This window comes from Moschus berezovskii, chromosome 14 (assembly GCF_049115385.1).
Source record: "Moschus berezovskii isolate FMDL1 chromosome 14, NW_MosBer_1.0, whole genome shotgun sequence".
Classification (NCBI taxonomy): domain Eukaryota; kingdom Metazoa; phylum Chordata; class Mammalia; order Artiodactyla; family Moschidae; genus Moschus; species Moschus berezovskii.
The window spans coordinates 67,407,609-67,427,360 of NC_142473.1; the positions used below are offsets into that span (position 1 = coordinate 67,407,609).

The 19,752-nt window shown below is 45.2% G+C and overlaps 1 protein-coding gene across 5 annotated transcripts in view; it reads right to left on the reverse strand.

The window, feature by feature from the left end:
• Positions 1 to 1,298: 1,298 nt before the first annotated feature.
• Positions 1,299 to 19,752, reverse strand: part of WT1 (WT1 transcription factor) — a 48,586-nt gene continuing 30,132 nt past the window's right edge. For 2 of the 5 annotated variants that reach the window (XM_088843222.1, XM_055423786.2), the window contains 5 exons: positions 12,291 to 12,387; positions 10,118 to 10,268; positions 6,332 to 6,421; positions 5,642 to 5,725; positions 1,299 to 2,688 (listed from right to left, as the gene is read on the reverse strand). In XM_088843222.1, the coding sequence (XP_088699348.1) occupies positions 2,567 to 2,688; positions 5,642 to 5,725; positions 6,332 to 6,421; positions 10,118 to 10,268; positions 12,291 to 12,387 (544 nt within the window). In that variant the 3' untranslated portion in view covers positions 1,299 to 2,566. Of the gene's footprint in view, positions 2,689 to 5,632; positions 5,726 to 6,331; positions 6,422 to 10,117; positions 10,269 to 12,290; positions 12,388 to 12,598; positions 13,360 to 19,752 lie in introns of those variants that run through there. The other 3 variants (XM_088843221.1, XM_088843220.1, XM_088843223.1) reach the window with 2 other exon arrangements.

The following is a 19,752-nucleotide window of genomic DNA, read 5'->3' on the forward strand; positions in this document are numbered from 1 at the left end:
TTTGGTGGACCTGACCTGTGAAGATATCTGGATACCGCAAAAGCACGTTGGAGGTGGTGGTAGAGTTTGGGGCAGGGAGTGGAAAAGAAATTAGCATGAGTTCTTGGGTAATCATTTTCCTAGATGATGTTTAATTTAAGAAACCTTTGCTATGTGCTAGAAGTTTTAATGCTTTTCCCCCTATTTAATCCTCACTAGGACGATCTGTCAGACAGGGACAAAAGAGTCCCCACTTTACAGATGAGGAAACCAAGGACTCACGATCTGAACCCAGGTTGGTCTGCTTTCCAAAACCCATGACCTTAACTGCAGGCTAACCTGCTGAAGTGGTGGGAGAATCTCTGGGCTTCCTCGAGCAGCTGAAACAATGTGGCCGCTTTTGTTGTGAAACCTGGCTCGCTCTGACTCGCTGACGTTTGCCATGCTTGTCCTGAGCTTCTCCAGAGAAATGCTGTCTTCTGGCAGGAAAAGATAAAAACTGCTGATACAAATGAGTCACCACATTCGCTATAATTAACAGTGATGCAAGAGCCAGATGCAAACCAAGTGGGGCCTCGGGACCTGACTTTCAGGAGGCCCCAAACTTTGAGCTCCACTTCAACACAGAAAAATCCCTGCGCTGAGCTGCTGTCTGTTCAAGATACGTTTTAACTGAAGAAATGAAGCCTGGAATGCATGCAAGTTCCCAGATAATGGAGTGGAGAGGAGCGGCACCAAATTAATCTCCTTATTTACAACTGAAAAACTATCCACCAGAACCAGGAAGAGAGTTTATAGTTTATAGATAATGTAGATCTTTGCTTTCACACTCAGCTGCCCTGGAAAGCCTGAGCTGTCTCCAACCTGCTGAGCTACTTCATAGCAACTACAATTGCAAATTCAGTTGTACTGGGTCTTCAGTTTATACCCTCCTGATTGCAGTGTGTACCTGTGAACTTTAAAAAAAAAAAAAGAACAGTTATTTTCATCTCTCTAGGCTTTTTTACTGACATGGAATAAGAAGTGATGCAATGATAGCCTGATGAAAATGACTCTGAAAACACAAGTCCCCCTGTCCAGTCATAAGCCCTTGTGATCACGATTATTTTATGATGACAGAAGGAGGCAGTGCTCTTGGGCTGCTTCTAGGGTCAGTAATTGCCTCCTGAGTTTCAACAGAGAGAAACAAAGCATGGTCAGGACCTGGTGAGTCTTAAGTGGTCATTGATGTCAGTGTCAGCATCTTACCTGTGGAAAAGAGGCTCAACTCTCCCCAAGATGTGAACACAATACAGCTGATAGAATCTTACCACTTTCCTTTTGAATAGACTTTAATTGAGAGCAAAGTGAAAAATGCAGATTACATTTTTAGTGTTATCATCAATATGTTGGAAGATCAACATCAAAACAGTGATGCATCTAACATTTATACATATCCTAACTTTAGTTGTCAAAGAGCAAATCATTATCAGATATATATATTTACACAATAATTTCAAGCAACAGTAAATAATAAACTCCCTCCCTTAAAAAATAAAAACAACACACACACACGGACACCCAACCACCTTTAAACAATGGATTTCCTCACACTATTAAGTCTCATTTTTTTTTTTTTCACATATACTTGGAGACCCAAAGTTATTTAAGTTACTTAAGAACAGTCTTATCAGTGGAAATTCTGGACCAGCCCTTATGTTCTTTTAGAGTCATTTTAATTTTTACAACTTGAAGCCACATAACCAGCATGGTCTGTATACTCTAAGGACACCCCAAATGATAAAAATGAACTCCACTTCCTTTGTGTGAGGAGATATGCACATCTCTGAAGATGTGTATGATTATAACTCAAAAGTCAAACAGAAACACAAAAACAAAATCTCAGATCCTCAAGCACGATTTCTTAAGAGCATTGTACTAACAATGAATTAAGTGAATGCTAAGATTCTTTTAGATATCTCTGCAGAGGTACTGGTTAGTTCTGATTCTTTTTTTTTTTTTTTTCAGCTGCTTGAAATGCTTGAGTTTTAAAAGTTGCCTGGTCCAGGTTAGCAGCCTGCCTAACCTCCGGAATGTCGGACAGGACTCACCCCCAGTGCCTTGCTCTCTGATTTATTTCTCGCTGTTGCTGTTAGTAAATGGAAACCATGACAAAGTTTACATTAGCAGACACATCCACATGCCTGGGCCCATAAATATTCTATGATGGAAAATGGTACAATGCCTCCATTCCTCGTGAAAATGAGCGTAAAGTGAGAAGGGGCGGGGGAACATCACCAACAGTGGCTCTGCTTACAGTGGAAAATCCAGACCAAATGGCGACGGGCTTTTAACTAACCGGACACTGAGAGCCACTTCTCCAGGGCCTTACAAGTCAACTCAAAGTTGGCTAATCAGAGATGAACTCCTTTGGGCAAACCTGGTAGAATCCAGTAGTACAGGCATCTTGTCTCAGACGCTGGATGAACAAAGATCAACCGCCGTTTCCTTCTCTGACAGGCGAGTGAGGAGGAATTTTAAAGTCACTCTGAAAGGAGTTCGCACTCTGTCCTGCCCGGGACACGGAACGGTGGCCGGTGTGGACCCTTCAGAGCGCCAGCTGGAGTTTGCTCATGTTTCTCTGGTGCATGTTGTGATGGCGGACTAATTCGTCTGAGCGGGCAAACTTTTTCTGGCAACTGGGCCACCGACAGCTGAAGGGCTTCTCACCTGTTGACACAACCGCCAGTCAGAGACACTTGCCGTGGAGAGACGGAGCTGCAAGTTCAACTACCAAAGGCCTGAGTTAAATCATCACAAGGCACCCACTCGAGATTCCCTCCAGCTCCTTCCCTAAGCTCGCACATCTAGTTCATCTCACAAGATGGCCTTGACATGGCAGCGTCTCTGGGGCCTCAAAGATTAAAATGCCGTGACAATTACAAAATGTTACTGAGTCAGAAGACTTGGGAAATGGGAGAGAAGGAGCGAATCTAGTTAATTGAAGTGTCTGGGCACTTCATATTAAATCAAGGGGAGAAAACACTTGGTGAAACAAAACCCCTGACATTAGACGGTTTTGTGAATTGTGTAAATGCTTCCCGTTTGCTGTTTAAGGAGGGAACTGAGCTTAACTGGAGGGCAAGGGCCTTAGGATCATCACACAGGATACTGTTAATGGACAGCTATGCAGTAGCATAGCTGTAACTCTAGTTTTAACATCCCTGTCTGTATACATACTCTGGATGGGCTGAGTGTTTTAAATAAATCACTGACATCAGTACACATGGTATTTGCTTCTTTTACCTTAAAGGGTTATTTAGAGAGTAATTAGAGAGTAATACCCATTATATGGGCTTCCCTGGTGGCTCAGAGGTTAAAGCGTCTGCCTCCAATGCAGGAGACCTGGGTTTGATCCCTGGGTCAGGAAGATCCCCTGGAGAGGGAAATGGTAACCCACTCCAGTATTCTTGCCTGGAGAATCCCATGGACAGAGAAGCCTGGTAGGCTACAGTCCACAGGGTTGCAAAGAGTTGGACACGACTGAGTGACTTCACTTTCTTTCTTTCACTTTCACCCATTATATAGAAGATTTGAGGTGAGGAATGGTTTTGAGATTTTTAAAAAGCCTGCCAAAAAATAGAGGCTTCTCTATCTAAGGAGGCCTCAGACGTTTCTTCCACGTCTCATTTTTGGGAAAGATAATTAGCATTTCTGAATGCCTATCTATGTATTAAGCTCTGTGCTTGGTTATCATATTTATATATATATATACACACATATAAAATTATATATATTAATTATACATAATATATGTAATTTCATGTACTCTTTCCAACAACCTGTAAGGTAAGCATTATTATCCCCATTTTACAGATGAGGCTGCAACCTCAGGTAAGGGCAGACACAGGCAGGACTTCTTAAACCTAGGTCTGTCTGATTCCAAATCCAGGTCTGTCTGTAGGACACACTTTGCTGCATCACACTTCCAGGGCCTCGGCATAATGAAAATACAGCTATGGCTTTATCCTAAGTAAAAACATCACAGGAGCTAATTCCTTCACCACCCGGGGAGGTTCTCAGGATATTGCTAGTCCTTCTCTGAGAATTACTGGATGGGACAAGCACTGAGAAATATCCCAGGGGAGGCACTGTCCCTGGGTCAGAACTGGAGGCTAATCAGCTATAGCTCCCAGTTAGATATTAAACAGTCTGCTAGAGACATAGGTCATTTTGTACATATATAGATATGCACGAGGTGGGGCGCAGGGTACCAGGGGTGATAACTCTTTCCCACCAAATTATGAGCTCAGGACTAAGACAAAGAGTGACATTAAAGGTACTCGAGTTAGGGAACGAGCTGTCCATCCCGCCGACTCTGGGGCACAGGTGCTCTGACTGTCTGCAAGTACAGCCTGCTGGGGCTGAGAATCCAGGACTGCATGGGGGCTCATGGCTCACATTTCCCTCGCCTCCCACTCACTGTCCCTCTGCCCTTCCTGATCTGGCTCCTGTCCCCTGCTCCTACCGCCAACCAAGCTGTCAAAGGTCACCTCCTAATGGACAAGTCCTAACCTCTTCTCCTGTCAGTCATCATCCTCCTCAGACTCTCAAGGGAACTCAACTCTGCTGACCGAGGGTCTCCTCCTGATTCTCTCTCCTCCCTAGGCCACAAGGTGAACACAGACTCTTTCCCCAATAAAGAAGCAGTGGGTAGGTGGGCTGGGAGCAGACAGAACTGGGTTTGCTACTTACTAACTTTGGGACTTTAAACAAAGTTATTTCATCATTATGTACCTCAGTCTCCTCATCTGTAAAATGGGGATGAAATGTTACCTATCCTACTTTTCTTCCAAAGATGTTGCAAAGATAAAATGAGATAACCTAAGCATTGGTCCTCCCTCTAAGGCCAGAAAATACACAACAAAGATGGTGCTATTTTCATTATGAATCACACCAGCCTTGTGGAGAAGCAAAAACTTTCAGCAGCTGTGAATAAATGTCTTTTCTCTCTCTATTCCTTTTGTTTGTTTAATTTTTACTTTTTGGCCTCACAGCATGTGGGATCTTGGTTCCCTGACCAGGGATTAAACCTGTGCTCCCTGCAATGAAAATGCTGAGTCTTAACCACTGGGCCAGAGGGAAGGAGAGAAGTCCCTCCCTCTATTCTACTATGAAGGAAATAATACCCACACACCAATATGAGTCTGGCAGAAACCATGACTGCTCCTGGGGCATTAACTTTTAGCAGAGCAAAGATTCAGGTCTCCGAAAACAGTGTTATAAAATGCAAACTTTCAGGAGTACAAGTGGCTGGCTTGCTAGAATTTCTGCTATTTTCCTCCAAGGTTGATTATCCTATCAAACTGAGCGATAAAGATGTGATGCAACAAACTGGGAACAGCAGAGACCTAGCTTATCTCTTCACTTCATTCTGGACACTCCTGAAAACTGTTCTTTTCACATCTCTTTGCTCCATACCTCCCACCTCCATTCCTTCTTAAACAATGTTATTATTTAAAGACAGCCATACACTGTTCTTTCTCTCTCCTGAATCTAAAGTTGTTTAGAACGTTTACACTCATCTTTTCCAATCTCTCGCATCACAAGCAACTCCATTCAACAGTAGTTTAAAAAAATAAAGAAAAATAAATGTGAAGAAAAGTTTACGCACTTGTTTTACCTGTATGAGTCCTGGTGTGGGTCTTCAGGTGGTCGGAACGGGAGAACTTTCGCTGACAAGTTTTACACTGGAATGGTTTCACACCTAAACGGACAGAGAAGGTCTAGCCGCGGCCCTAACCACGGGGGGGCATAGCAAGGCCCACAGTGCCTGCTTCCCAGCGGCCTGAGGAGTTGGGCATTTCCAGCCATACCTGCAGTGTCTGGCTCACCCTCGGATTTCCCCAACACCCCAGGCCCAGCAGGAGCCACCTAATGCCACACAGTAATCCTTGAAGACCTGTTGTCTTGGGAACAACTATTGCTTAACCACAAGTGTCCAGCTTCTCAGAGAGGTTTCAGCTGTGTCTAAGACTGAAAAAGTGAATCATACGCTACAGATGGGACTTTGCTCTCCACCCACCCGTGTTCTTTACTGACACTCAGTGTATCATCAGCAAATTGCTAGTGGGAGTATCATGACTCTGTGGTTTTCAGGGGAAATGTTGGACATTTCCTTTTCTTTTCTTTCTTCTTCTTTTTTTTTTTTTTTAAGAGAAGGTAAATACCCAGCAATTAGGAGGGAAAATTATTGGAGAAACTTAAAAAATGGCTGACCCTCTCACACCCATATTGAATAATAAAGAGAATCACAAAATCAACCATGACCCAAGGGAACACACTGCCAGCAACGAGAAGGGAGCCTACAAACCTGTGTGTCTCCTTTGGTGTCTTTTGAGCTGGTCTGAACGAGAAAACCTTCGTTCACAGTCCTTGAAGTCACACTGGTATGGTTTCTCACCTTGGGGAAGACACATATTCCATTGGAAAATGATATTGGAAATAAAGATATCATTAGAGGCAACTTCTCTTACTGGGACTGAAAGGCTCAAATGGCACTTGGGTGGAAGGTTTCAGGGATATGCTGTCAACCTTAGGCGGCTTCCCAGGTTGCTCGCAGTAAAGAACTGGCCTGCCAATGCAGGAGATGGTAACAGACTCAGGTTCAGTTCCTGGGTCGGGAAGATGCTCTGGAGAGGGCATGGCAACCCACTCCAATATCTTGCCTGGAAAATCCCCAAGGACAGAGGAACCTGGTGGGCTATCGTCCTTAGGGTCACAGAGTCAGACACGACTGAAGCAATTTAGCATGCATGCATGCCAACCACAGCGTTAGGAGGAAGTCCCACCTACATACATACATTCATGGGCAGGAGGCGCAGAATCAGGGGCTGGGTGAATAAGGTTGAGTTGGAAGAGAAGGGAACTCAGGTTCACGGTGGGGAATATCCAGCTCTTTCAATCTGCTGGGTGAGGTGTCGTTTCCTCACTATGAAACGGGGCCAATAACCTGACAAGCTTCCAAGGATTACAACAGACCATCCACAGAAAGAGCTTAGCCTAGAGCCTAGCACAGAGGCAGTGCTCAAAAAATACTGGCAGCTAATATTTAAACAAATAATAAACCAAAGCGATCTTAAGTCCAAGACTTGAGATTGTGGCAGAATTCTGGGATGGATGTCCCCTGGAGCTGGCCCCGTGGAGTAAGTACTTCATGTTTTATGGCGTATTCTCTGCTACTGACTTCCCATCCCTGAGTTAGGTATAAACAACTCCAGGGTTGTAAGATGCTCAAATTAAACCAGGAGCCAGAGCCTTAGAGTTTTGGGTATCCCTTTACTCGAGAGAAGACAGGAATGGGATTACACAACCTCCTGCCTCACAATGGAGAAGCCCTGCCCCTGTCTTTGCAGGAAAAAGTTCAGCCAAATCCCAGAACTGCACCCCCTGAGTGCACTGAGCAACCCTGGACCGTCCCATCTTCTTATAAGAATTCTGAGTCATCAGGATTCTGGGATGGAGAGCAAGCCATCCCAGGATCAGCCGGCTCTTTCTGTTGTCGGGCAGTTCCTGGTTACCTTTCCAGCCTCAAGACCTCCTCTGTTCCCTGATACATCTATATTCCTGCTCTACAGAGCTCACCATTCCTGAACCCTGCCTTGTACTTCGCTCACACTAAACACCCTCCACCCCTAGATTCCAAACCCATCATAAACTCTATGGCATGTCCCTCTCAAATGCTGTTTCCTCTGCGATGCCTTCTTGGAAGCTTCATGTTCACATAGAAAGCCTTTCCTTCCCTCATTACAGAATGGCTGACATGGGGCCTTGTCAGACGCACCGTCTGCCACAGGCTAGAAAATCCTGACAGCAGGAATCTTTCCTCAACTGTCTATTGATATCCGGCCTAGCACCTTAACTTCAGCTCTTCAAGCTGGAAAAAGCAATACTTCTATCCAGTCTCATGTCTTCTTACTGCCTTTCTGCTTCTGCGCATCCTTTACTTTCTCTGCCCAACCCTGCCTACCCTTTAATGGTTAACCCAAGCCCTTCCTTTTCTAAGAAACAAATGATGCTCACTAAAAACAATACCCTGTGAGTGAATCTTCTCAAAGCCTCCAGATTCACTCTATCATCACACATTCTCTCCATCCCTTTTCACTTTTGTATGTCTTGGCTCCAAAACAGACCATTGACTCTTTGAGCAAGGGGCTTATGACTTGGAGTTAAAAGGCATGAGTTTGAGTCTGGCTACCCACTGGATAGTTGTTCAGTGTGTGAGAATAAAATGAAATAATGAATGTAGAGAATTTGGCCCATGGAAAGTATTTAATAAAAGGTTCTTAAAATAATAGTCTGTACTATTAATAGGAATAGATACAAAAAGATGGCACTCTTTCAAGAAGGGGACTTCAGTGATGTTAAATACCCTGCCCTCCTCGTCTTCTGGAAGGAAAAGTTTCTTAAAGGTTCCAGCAGGTCTAGGGGTCATGGCTATCTTTCTTACTGCCTTCCCTTCTCACAGACATCTAACCCGTACTGTTTTCTAAGTGCCTCTTTTCCATTATAATTTCTACAACCACATTGCCTTCAATGTATTCTCTTGTATTTGTCTAGGCAAAATTTTACTTTATCATTTTCCTTATAATCGGATACTTTTCAAAGGATCTCATTTGGGGAAATACGTAACAACACAACATGCAACTTCCCGTCTTCAGCTTCAAAGCAGGTGGTCTACTGAGTGCAAACTCAGCTCTATGCCAGAACTGCAGCCTTCAGACACGATGGCTCAGCAAAGACCAGTGGTCCAAAGAGATCTGAACCCAGCTCATTTTCCTCATCAGCTTCCCCAAAGAAAAGTCCGCAGTAACAATAAAACCATGAAAATGAGAGTCACTCAGTCGTGTCCGACTCTTTGTGACCCCATGGACTATATAATCCATAGAATTCTCCAGGCCAGAATACTGGAGTGGGTAGCCAGTATTCTTTTCCAGGGGATCATCCCAAGCCAGGGATCGAACCCAGGTCTCCCACATTGCAGGTGTATTCTTTACCAGCTGAGCCACAAGGGAAGCCCAAGAATACTGAAGTGAGTAGCCTATCCCTTCTCCACTGGATCTTCCCAAGCCAGGAATCAAACCGGGGTCTCCTGCATTGCAAGCAGATTCTTTACTAAATGAGCTATGAGGGAAGAAATAATAAAGAATAATGGTAATTATAACAAAGAAGCTATCTTCAGTCGAGGAAACAAATAGTACCAACTCCCCCATAGGAAAGCCTGCGCTTTGCCCTGATTTCCTGTAGGGAAACTCAGTCATATTCCCATCGAGTGTCCACAAGGCCAACCAAGAACAGACATTTGTGAAACCGATGTTCACATTCACTGTGACCAACAACCAAACGTGGCCAGTTCTCTCCCAGAGGCAGACCCTGTGACCTGTGGGAAAATCCAGTTTTCTTTAAAACATCATCAAAAATCATCATTTTTTTTTTTAGGTTGAAAACAAAAATTAAACCTAGAAGCCATTTTCCCATTCCTATCTGATTGGTTATTACTAACCCAAGCAGTTAAGTTCTTCTTTGGACCATCTCATCCTAAGTCTCCAGAATGACCTTGCACATCAAGTTCCTAGAATCATCTAACTATCAAGCTCCCAAGCTAGCTCTTCTCCCTTAAGAGATGCTAATACTATTATAAAACTAATAAGAGCATTTATTCAGACTTATTGACACAGGCAACTGTAAGAGACAGTTCATATCTCTAATTCCTTTAATTCAATTTGATTTTATAAGTTAATCTAGTCTCAACAATTGTATAAGGGAGGCTATCATCTCCATTTTCCATGTAAGGCAAATGAAGTTTGAAGAATGGTTAGGTAACTTGCTCAAGGTCACACCACCTGGTGGTGAAAGCAGACTTCAAGCGCAGGTCTCTTTAATTCTATGAAATTCTCTACCTATTCTGTTCTTCCCTTTTTTAATAAAAGATAGAACTTCAAGATACAGAATGGCCTGGCAGCCTTTTTCCGTCACCTGGAAGTAGTGCCTACTTTGCATTCCAGAAATCACCTGTGTCCTGGCAGTGACGGCTGGAAGCAGGGCCTCCTAAGCTGCCCCTGAGCCACTGGAACCAAAACTGGACAGTGAATGAACTTACCAGTGTGCTTCCGGCTGTGCATCTGTAAGTGGGACAGCTTAAAATATCTCTTATTGCAGCCTGGGTAAGCACACATGAAGGGGCGTTTCTCACTGGTCTCAGATGCCGAACGGACAAGAGTCGGGGCCACTCCAGGCACACGCCGCACATCCTGCAAGCAGAGCATAAGATAAACAGAGGCTTTAAGCCACATGTGAACATTCACATTGGTCCCTAGGAAAGTGAGCTTTGAAGTATTCCCAAAGGAGGGATAGTGGCTGCGATGCCTGAAACCACTCCCACCCACACCTGAGGTGCCCAAAGCAGACATCGCTAGTGGATGACAGAGCAGCACATTCAACAGTGCATTGCCCTAAGATCATCACTGCTGATCAACCAGAACCGGGACCTGAGATGAAGTCAGTCTTGGGGTTGCTGATCCAGAGCATCTGGAAAAGAAATGCTGCACATTGGGAGGGCTCCCAATCTTTCCTGTCTCTCAGCTTCTCATCTTGAGGCAAAAAGGTCTGGAAGTCAAAGCCCCAGGTTCTATTCTATTCCCTCCCACTCGGACACCAAGGCCACATGACCTTGGGCCCCATTTGCAATGGGGTGGGAAGTCCTTATTAGAGAAAAATGAGCCCCCAAATGAAAAACCTTCCACATGTCAGTCAATGACAAGGAAGAATAATACATCCTGGAAGCTGAGGCTTCTGTCTGTGAAGGGAGCTGAAACCACAGCAAGCCCAGTGCTGCCAGCACGATCCTTTAACAGAGACACTAGGAAGCACTATGTGTGTGCCCTCTGCCCACTTTATATGTCCATCACAGGGCATTCTGTGGATCACCTTTATCCTGTAGGAGTGTGTATGCATGGTTGGTCCTCCATGAGAAGAAGCTAGAGGGAAACAGTGAGGCAAATGCCCCTTAGGCTCCGGGGACCAATGAGTCATAGACAAAAGCAATGCAAGCGGCTGAGGGACCACTGAACCCTCCTCGTCCTCACACAGATTTGCAAGTCAGGGCCCGAGAGCACATCCACAGATTGTGTTAAGACCCAGGACCACTTACCCACTCCTGCCCCGTGCACTTCCCACACCACCCACAAGCATCTGTTCAAGTTCCTATTTTGCCTCTTGCTGTGCTATGTTTTTTGAAGCAAACATACAGCAGTGCCATACGGCTCTTCTACTGATGGGCCACGGTGGCTTAAGGCAAAAGGTGGGATAAGTTTAAACGAGAAGCCAGCTGTGTCTGATTGGTCCACTCTGGAAGAAAATGAACACAGACCATGACAGTAAGTCTGAAAAACTGGGCTTGGTGAAAAGGAAGGGAAAAGGAGTTTCGCACAGCTCCTTTAATTCACCCCCAGAGGCAGCGCACACGGCAACAGGGAATAAAACGGAGTTGTCAGTGTCAGCCAGTCCTGGTGGAGAAGTCTGACAGGACTTGTCTGCCTTCCATCAGATGTCCATACTTCTGTCACCCTCATCTTTATTCTCACCACTGGAAGGCTTGGGATGAGGGAACATGCTGTTCTATCCCCATGATGCCTCTGGAAACATTCATCAGCACCTCTCAGAGCACTTGCTCCACACATCACGTGGGAACTTGGCCCACACACACCTTATTTCTAAAGAGCTGACTCCTCTGGAGAAAGTACCTCAGCCATTACTCATGTCGTTGCAACCACAGAGTCACACGCCAAAGGCACAAACACAAACCCCTGGTAACTGTGCATGGTTCCGAACCCACAAAAGAGGCTCCAGGAGATGGCCTTCCATTCAGTTTCCATTTTACTTTCCTTTCCTCACTCCCTTAGCAAAGACAGAGTCTACTTTTGAGCACTTGACCATGCAGAACAAGTCTTAAAAATCCAGAGTCCAGGTCGTTAATTCAAGCTCATTTAGCCCCAACGTAAGATGTGCATAGCCTACCCTAGAGAAGATGAATTAAACAGTGAAGGAGGAGAAGGGAATTCTGCAGAAAGCACCCTGGTCTGAGTGAGGCAGGTACATCCACACTGGCCTCTGGAGAGGAGAAGGCCCCCCAACCTGGCCCAGTGGAAAAGGGGGATCCCTGCCGACACGGGAGCCTATGGCTAGAAACACACGTGCCAGGGCCAAATGGCCAGCAGCGAGGAAGTGAGAGGCTGTTGGGAAGGACAGAGGCAGCCGGGGCCCCGTGTGCTCACCTGAATGCCCCTGAAGACGCCGTGGGTGTGTATCCTGTACTGGGCACCACAGAGGATGGGCGTGGCGTGGCTGTCACTCTCGTACCCCGTGCCGTGGCTGCAAACACAGAAAAGGGAGAACAGGACTCAGGCTGGTTCACAAGCACACTTCAGGGCAATGCGCCTCTGCAGTGAGAGGAATGTCCTTTCAGAGCTCTCGGGACAACTCGGTTGGCTTCTGCCTCCCTCCACTGGGGCTACCCTGGAAGCAGCACTTTGTGAAAGGCAGAGCTGCTCAATCCTCGGGTGACCCCCACACAGTCCCTTACCCTCACACTCTCCAGGGCACACCATCTGGGTCCATGTCTCTCTCAGACAAGGCAGGGAAAAGTCACAGTGGCAGGAGTTCATTCCCAGCAAGTTGTTCACCATCAAGACAGCAGGGCTGACAGCTGGGAACATCTCAGGAATGAGCAGATGCCTCAAATTTCACATTGAATCCAACCGATTTTTTGTCGGCACCTCATGACTCAGTTTTTACCAGATAGCACCAAGAAAGTGATGATGCTTACAAGAAGAGATGTCGCATCCTTAGAAATGGGGATTACACATCTGGGGCTCTGTTCCACTTCAACGCAGATCATGTTTCCAGATCAACTTAACTCTTTGCAGCCAAGCCAGATCCTACGTGGACACTTCCTCCAGCATCAGACTGACCAGTCCCTGAGCCAGAGCTCAGTGAGCCTTGGACTCGCGAGAGCTGAGGGATGGAGAAGGTTGGAAAGAACACCTTGGAAGGGGTGGATGTTCTGCTCTAAAAACATTCTCCCCTTTGGGTAAAAGCTGATCTCTGTTCTTCAGTTGTTTTACTTCCAAATGAGGCAGAGTGGACTTCCCCAGGAGTCCAGAGCTTAAGACGTAGGAGGAGTGGGTTTGATCCCTGGTTGGGGATCTAAGGTCCCACATGCCACAGTGTTCAATCAAAGATTACAGAAACTACAGCCATCACCACCAAATGAGGCCGGGTGAGAACTGCAACCCACAGGGCAGCACATTATGATCGCAGCTAGACTCGCCACAGGGAGCTGTTATGAAATGCCCCTGTAAAATGGTGAAGCTGCTTTGAACCATGTCTGGCTGTTCCTCAAAAGCTTAGACATAAAGTTACCATGTGACCCAGAAATTCCACGTCCAGGGGTATTCCCAGGAGAAATGAAAATATATTTCCCCACAAAAATTTGTACCCATTAACAGCATTACTCGTAATAGCCAAAAATGAGAATCAGCCCAAATATGTGTCATCTGATGGTGGGTAAACAAACTATGGCATATTCCTAAAATGGAATATTATCTGAGGATAAAAGGAATGAAATACGTGATAGTGAAGTACATGACAAACCTTGAAAACATTATGCTAAGAGAAAGAAGTCAGTCACAAAGGACCGCCTGCTGTATGACTCTCTTTACAAGAAATGTCCAGAAGAGGCGAATTTATAGAGATAGAAAGTAGATAGGTGGTTGACTGCCGAGGACTGAGGATTTTGAGGGGAAATGGAGAGTGACTGATAAAGTGAAACTAAAAGCCACTCAGTTGTGTCTGACTCTTACAGTCCACAGAATTCTCCAGGCCACAACACTGGAGTGGGGAGTCTTTCCCTTCTCCAGGGGATCTTCCCAAGCCAGGGATCGAACCCAGGTCACCCGCATTGCGGGCAGATTCTTTACCAGCTGAGCCACAAGGGAAGCCCAAGAATACTGGAGTGGGTAGCCTATCCCTTCTCCAGTGGATGTCCCCGACCCAGGAATCGAACTGGGGTCTCCTGCATTGCAGAAGGATTCTTTACCAACTAAGCTATCAGGGAAGCCCGTGATTGTTAAAAATGTCCTCCAATTGTGGTACTGGTCATACAAGTCTGTGAATATACTAAAACCCCTGAATTGCACACTGCAAATGGGTGAATGGTACACTGTGGAAATACATAAAGCTCTTAAAAAATTAAGGTGGGGGAAAGGATAAATTGGGAGACAGATTGACATACATACACACATCACCAAATATAAAATAGATAATTAATAAGACCTACTAGGAACTCTATATATATTCTGTAATGGCCTAATGGGAAAAGAATCTAAAAAAAAGTAGATACATGTGTATGTATAATTGATACACTATGCTATACAGCAGAAAGTAACATAACATTGTAAATCAACCATACGCTTAATAGAAATTAAAGTGATTGTGCCAAAAAAAATAAAATTGCAAGTATTTATTTTTTAAAAAATTACCTCTGGGGACTGGGGTCCATGCATTTTTTTAAGCCTCTGGGTGAAGGTTAACTGTCAGGACTGAGAACTCCCACCCTCTCCTCTGTTACTCTAGAGATTCCCAGGGGCCCGATATAGGAGGCAGGTAGCCCACTCCATCCAAGGCTGGCTCAACTCTCACTCACCCAGGGGAGAGAATTCCTGGAAAGGAAGAGTGTCAGGACGACGCACACATCCACACACCCTGCGGCCACAGCAGCTGTGGCATTTCACCTCTCGTTCTGACTCCAGGCTTTCTAGAAAGAACTGCTTGTCTCCTTCCTACAAAGTGATGAGAGCAGTTGGGGGAGGTGGGTGGCAGTTCTGCTCCCTGTAACCTCCTACACCTCATCTCCACATCCTTCAGGTGATTTTTGACATATCTGGGGGGAAAATGTCCCAAAGAGCCGACCCAGGGTCAGACACACAAAACTAGGAGGAAATGCCAAACTCAGGTAGTGTCTGCCTTTCGGAACTTTAGAACGTGTTTGCCAAAAGAATAAGGTCCTGTCTGGCCTCCTTACAATTGCATTCTATAGACAGTGGGGAAGGGAAAGCTGATGAGAATGGTGATCCGGCAGCAGAAAGAGGACAGACAGAACAAGAATGGTGCTACCAGAACATTTTGCCTCTCACGCTGCCTTTGCTTGGTTCAGCCTTCTGCACAGAGCCAAAATGTGACATACATGTTTTCTAGGGCTCAGGGACCCAACAATAGAAGTCTGAATTTCAAGTTCCAGTATCAAAGGGGAAGGTCTTCTCTGGTGGCTCAGTGGTGAAGAACCCACCTGCCAATGCAGGAGACCTGGGTTCGATCCCTGGGTTGGGAAGATCCCCCTGGAGGAGGAGATGGCAACCCACTCCAGTGTTCTTGCCTGGGAAATCCCATAGACAGAGGAGCTTGGTGGGCTACAGTCCGAGGGGTCGCAAAAGAGTCAGATTATGACTGAGCAGCTAAACACCGATAACAGATCAAACGGGAAGAACTTGGAATCTCCGGTCTCAGCAGCTCATCTCTGGATGCTACCTGGATTCCTAGAGGCGGGAAATATGGGAAACCGACTTTTCTCAGCCTACTTGTCCCAGGAAATGAAATGCTGCCCCACTCAAATGGGATGCCACGATCCTCACAACCAGATGCAACCAACAAACAAAAGCAGCAACAAGACTGTACCCGCCAAATGTGCCACTAGATTCTTCTAGCAAGTCCATGAACAAGAAAAACAGCCAGTCCATTCTCACTGGCTCCATAAAGCAAACGCATCAATGCAGTTCCACCTGGTGGAAACTATGGCACCTCACACTCTTTCTAGCATGGTCCACCCAGAACACTGAGTTCAACCCGTGGGCATTCAGCTTGGCAATGACTCTCTCCAGGTAAGAAAAGCAAAGCCAGTTGAGGGACTTGAACCATAGATTAATAGAGGCAGAAAAGTCATCTATTCCAACTTCCTCAGCTCATCTTTACCAGCGGGACAACATGACTGGTGACTAGTTCTCAAGGCAGCCTACTCCATGTGTGTTCTTCCCAACCCAGGGACAAACCTGGGTATCATGCATTGCAGGCTGATTCTTTATTGTCTGGAGCCACCAGGGAAGAGTAACTGTTGGGAAAGGCCTTCCTAAACTGAGCAGAAATCTGCCTCTTCATTTATGTCTCCTGGAGAACCAGAGTATCACTATTTTACAGCCATCTGTGTGTATCTCCTCCACTGTACAATAAACACAGCCTTGAAAACAGAGACCGAGCTGCTCCTTTCTGCACCTCTCAACTTTGACTCAAGTAAGGTGCACAGTGTAAAACGGTTCCCTAAGATGGACCGAATCTAACTACTCTTCCACATGACAATCCTTCAGGTATTTGAAGATAGCTCTCCAGACTACAGACCTGTGGCTCTCTCAACTACGACAACGTGAACTGGCATCTAATTTCCATGCCATCCAGGACATCCTCTTCTTCATCCCCTTCATTTTGTTAAGTCCTTCTCGAAGAGTAGACTTAGGGTGGACCCTAGTCCCAGAGAACCGTATTTATATAAGAGACTGAGAAGGGAGGATTAGAGAAGTAACAAACACCTACCTACCACTGGAGAGCAATGCCTCACCCAGAGAAATTTCATTCCAAAAATTTTTAAGTCCATATGCTAGTCAATACGATGCATTATGCCCACCAGCTGCCGGCGCTCCATCTCTGGGTAGAGGGTCTGGGGCTTCCCTTCTCAACCTGACAACCTGCTAACACGACCTCTCACCCTGCTAACACATGTAAGAGCACATCCTCTCTTAGCACTCAGGTCTTCCTCAGTCAAACGAAATCTCCAGCTCCCTCCCTAGCATGTACCACAATCAAGCCAGGTATTCCAACCTTGAACCTGAAGGCATGAGTTTTGTTTTTTATTGCAATTCAGGACCACACATTTATCCTTCAGATTCCATTCTATTTCCTTTAGGGAGTCATCCTCAACTGTTGAAATCTTTTTGCTTTGGCTTCCAAAGCATTTGCTTTCCATCCCATTTCATGTTATCTCAACATCTGAAAAGTACCTTTTCAATGTTTTCATAAGAGGAAATGCTCTTCCTTGTTGCTGCATATATTTACAGAATGTAAAACTGATCTCTGATATTCAGGCAGTGAAAAGATTCTAAAAGGCCTCTCCATGAGACAATCTGAGGGAAGCTATCATAAAGAATCTAGTCACTTAGATGGGGTTAAGTCCAAGAAAGCAAAAGTCATCAGCAGGAATCAATCTGAGAAAGGGCTCAGGAAGACAGCAGCTGCCATTGCATCAATAGCCATTGTTAAGAACCAGCTGCTATTTTAGATGGTCAAGCGAAACCAAGCTTTACCCCCAAAGAGATCAGCCAGTACAAGTTACAATAAGTATGTTGTGGATGAACCAAACAGGAGTGACAGTAGCACTCCTCAAGGTCTGAAACCATTAAGCCTTTCAAGAAGGGCAAGGAGTTACCAGCCTAGAGAAGAGATTTCTGGGGCCAAAGATGCTCCTTTCAAGAAAGGAATCACAGAGCCCAGAGGCGGGGTAAAAACTTGTCATGACCCAGAGACAAGGGTATTATTATTCATGGAGCCAATCGGTATCAGAAGGCAGGTTCTAGAGAGAGCATGAATCCCACCAGTCCCACATCTCCCTTGGAGTCGAAATGTACACACAGTGACTTCATTCCAAACCAAATAAGAGGAAGGTAAAGGAGCCCTGGCACTATGTACAGCATGGCACGTGACCCAAGCCTGAGAGAGGCTGGACTTTCTTAGGGAAAAAAAAATGGTGCTTTATTAAATGTTTTCATGCTTTGTTGCCTTGCGAAACACTCTTTGATAGATAAAATACTGGACTTGGCTGAATGGCAGAGAAAGGATTTGATGACTCTGGCCAAGATGATCAGGGAAAGCACAGGGATGGACAGTGAGGTGTAATGAGGGCAGCCACGGGGCCAGCAGATGAGAAGAGTTGGTGGGTCTGGTGCAGGTAGGGGACTATACGGAAGAGGAAGCTGAGGGTAACGTAACTGCTGCTTTCTTCCTACCCTGGAGCACTACACAATAAACCACCTGCCAGATTGATACTTAACACACAGCTCCTTAGGTTTTGTTGTTCAACTGGGCACAAATCACTCATTTAAGCACTTAGCCTATAACTATCCACAAAGACATCAACAAATAACTACCATGTATCTTTTTGCAATAAAGATCAACTACATTAGTGACCTTCCATGGAGATAAGTGATTCTAGAAACAGACTTGAGCACTGCCTTGCGCATGATTAACACATCTTTGTTCCTAAACTCTTGTTTTTTTCCCTATGTGCTTTCCAAAATCCAGCTTAATAGCTTTACCAACAACTCATGCTAATCTCACTGCTCTATGGTTTCCAGAATCTACTGGGTTTTTTTATCTTCCTATTTAAAAACTGAGATATTTGCCTCACTTAAGCAAAAACTAAGGCAAAGTCTCAACTCTTTTGTCACCTCGCTCCATGAATTTCCATGATTATCAGCCAAGGGTCAATGATTTCGCTAATCTGTTCAGAATATGGATTTGGTTTTTTTTCCTTAAAGCAAAGCCACAAACTCAGGTACCTATAGGGGCCAAGCAAGTGAGAAAAATAAATGATGAAGGTCCTGAAAAGAAAGATGGCATCAAACGACAGGGACAGCCAGCCCAGCCACCCCACCCCTGCCCAAAGGAGGCAGCAAGGACCCCGATCTACCAGCCAAGTACTATCGATAATATAACCCCAATGTTGCCAGATCTTTCCATTCTCCAGAAAAGTCAGAAATCACAGATTTTATGTGAGATCACTTGAGTTTTAAATTCTGGGAAATAACTGAAATTGTGAAGAATCACTGTCAGGTCAAACAAAATCAATCTCTGGCCTAAGGGCAATCAATTTGCAACCTCTGCTTTAAAGGTTGAGCAGTGAAGTTTAAACTGCAAGCTGGAAAACTCCCTCTGGATTCTGTTGCCTCCTTCTACCTGGCAACAGAATGGAGGTGGCGATGTGTCTGATTCTTTAAGTACTGAGTTATTAGAATCTTCCAAACCCTTGAAAGTTTGAAAGGATGCATACTTGAATAGCAGGAATGGTCAGTGCTGCTAGACCAAAATCCAGAAGTTATCATCTATAGGGGTCAGCGGTTTACCTCTAAACATCACTGGCCCATTTCAAAGTAGGCTTAAGCACTGACTTACAGACAGAAAACGGCAGTTGCTATGCAGTAAGTTGAAGTATGGGGCTTCCCTGGTGGCTCAGACAACAAAGAATCTACCGGCAATGCAGAAGACCCAGGTACGATCCCTAGTCAGGAAGATTCCCTGAAGAAAGGAATGACAACCCACTCCAGTATTCTTGCCTGGAGAATTCCATGGACAGAGGAGCCTGGCAGGCTACAGTCTTTGGGGTCACAAAGAGTCAGAACAGCAGAGTTGACTAACACACATACACACAAGTTGAAGTATATCTGTTTTCTACAGATGCTGTAACAAATTACCACAAATTTGGTGACTTGAAAGGACACAAATCTGTGCTCTTACAAGTCTGGAGATCAGAAGTCTAAAATAAGCTTCACTGCACTAGAGTTAATGTGTTGGCAGGGTTATTTTCTTCTGGAGACTTAAGGGAGAATCTCTTTCCTGTCTGCTTCAGTTTCCAGAACTCAC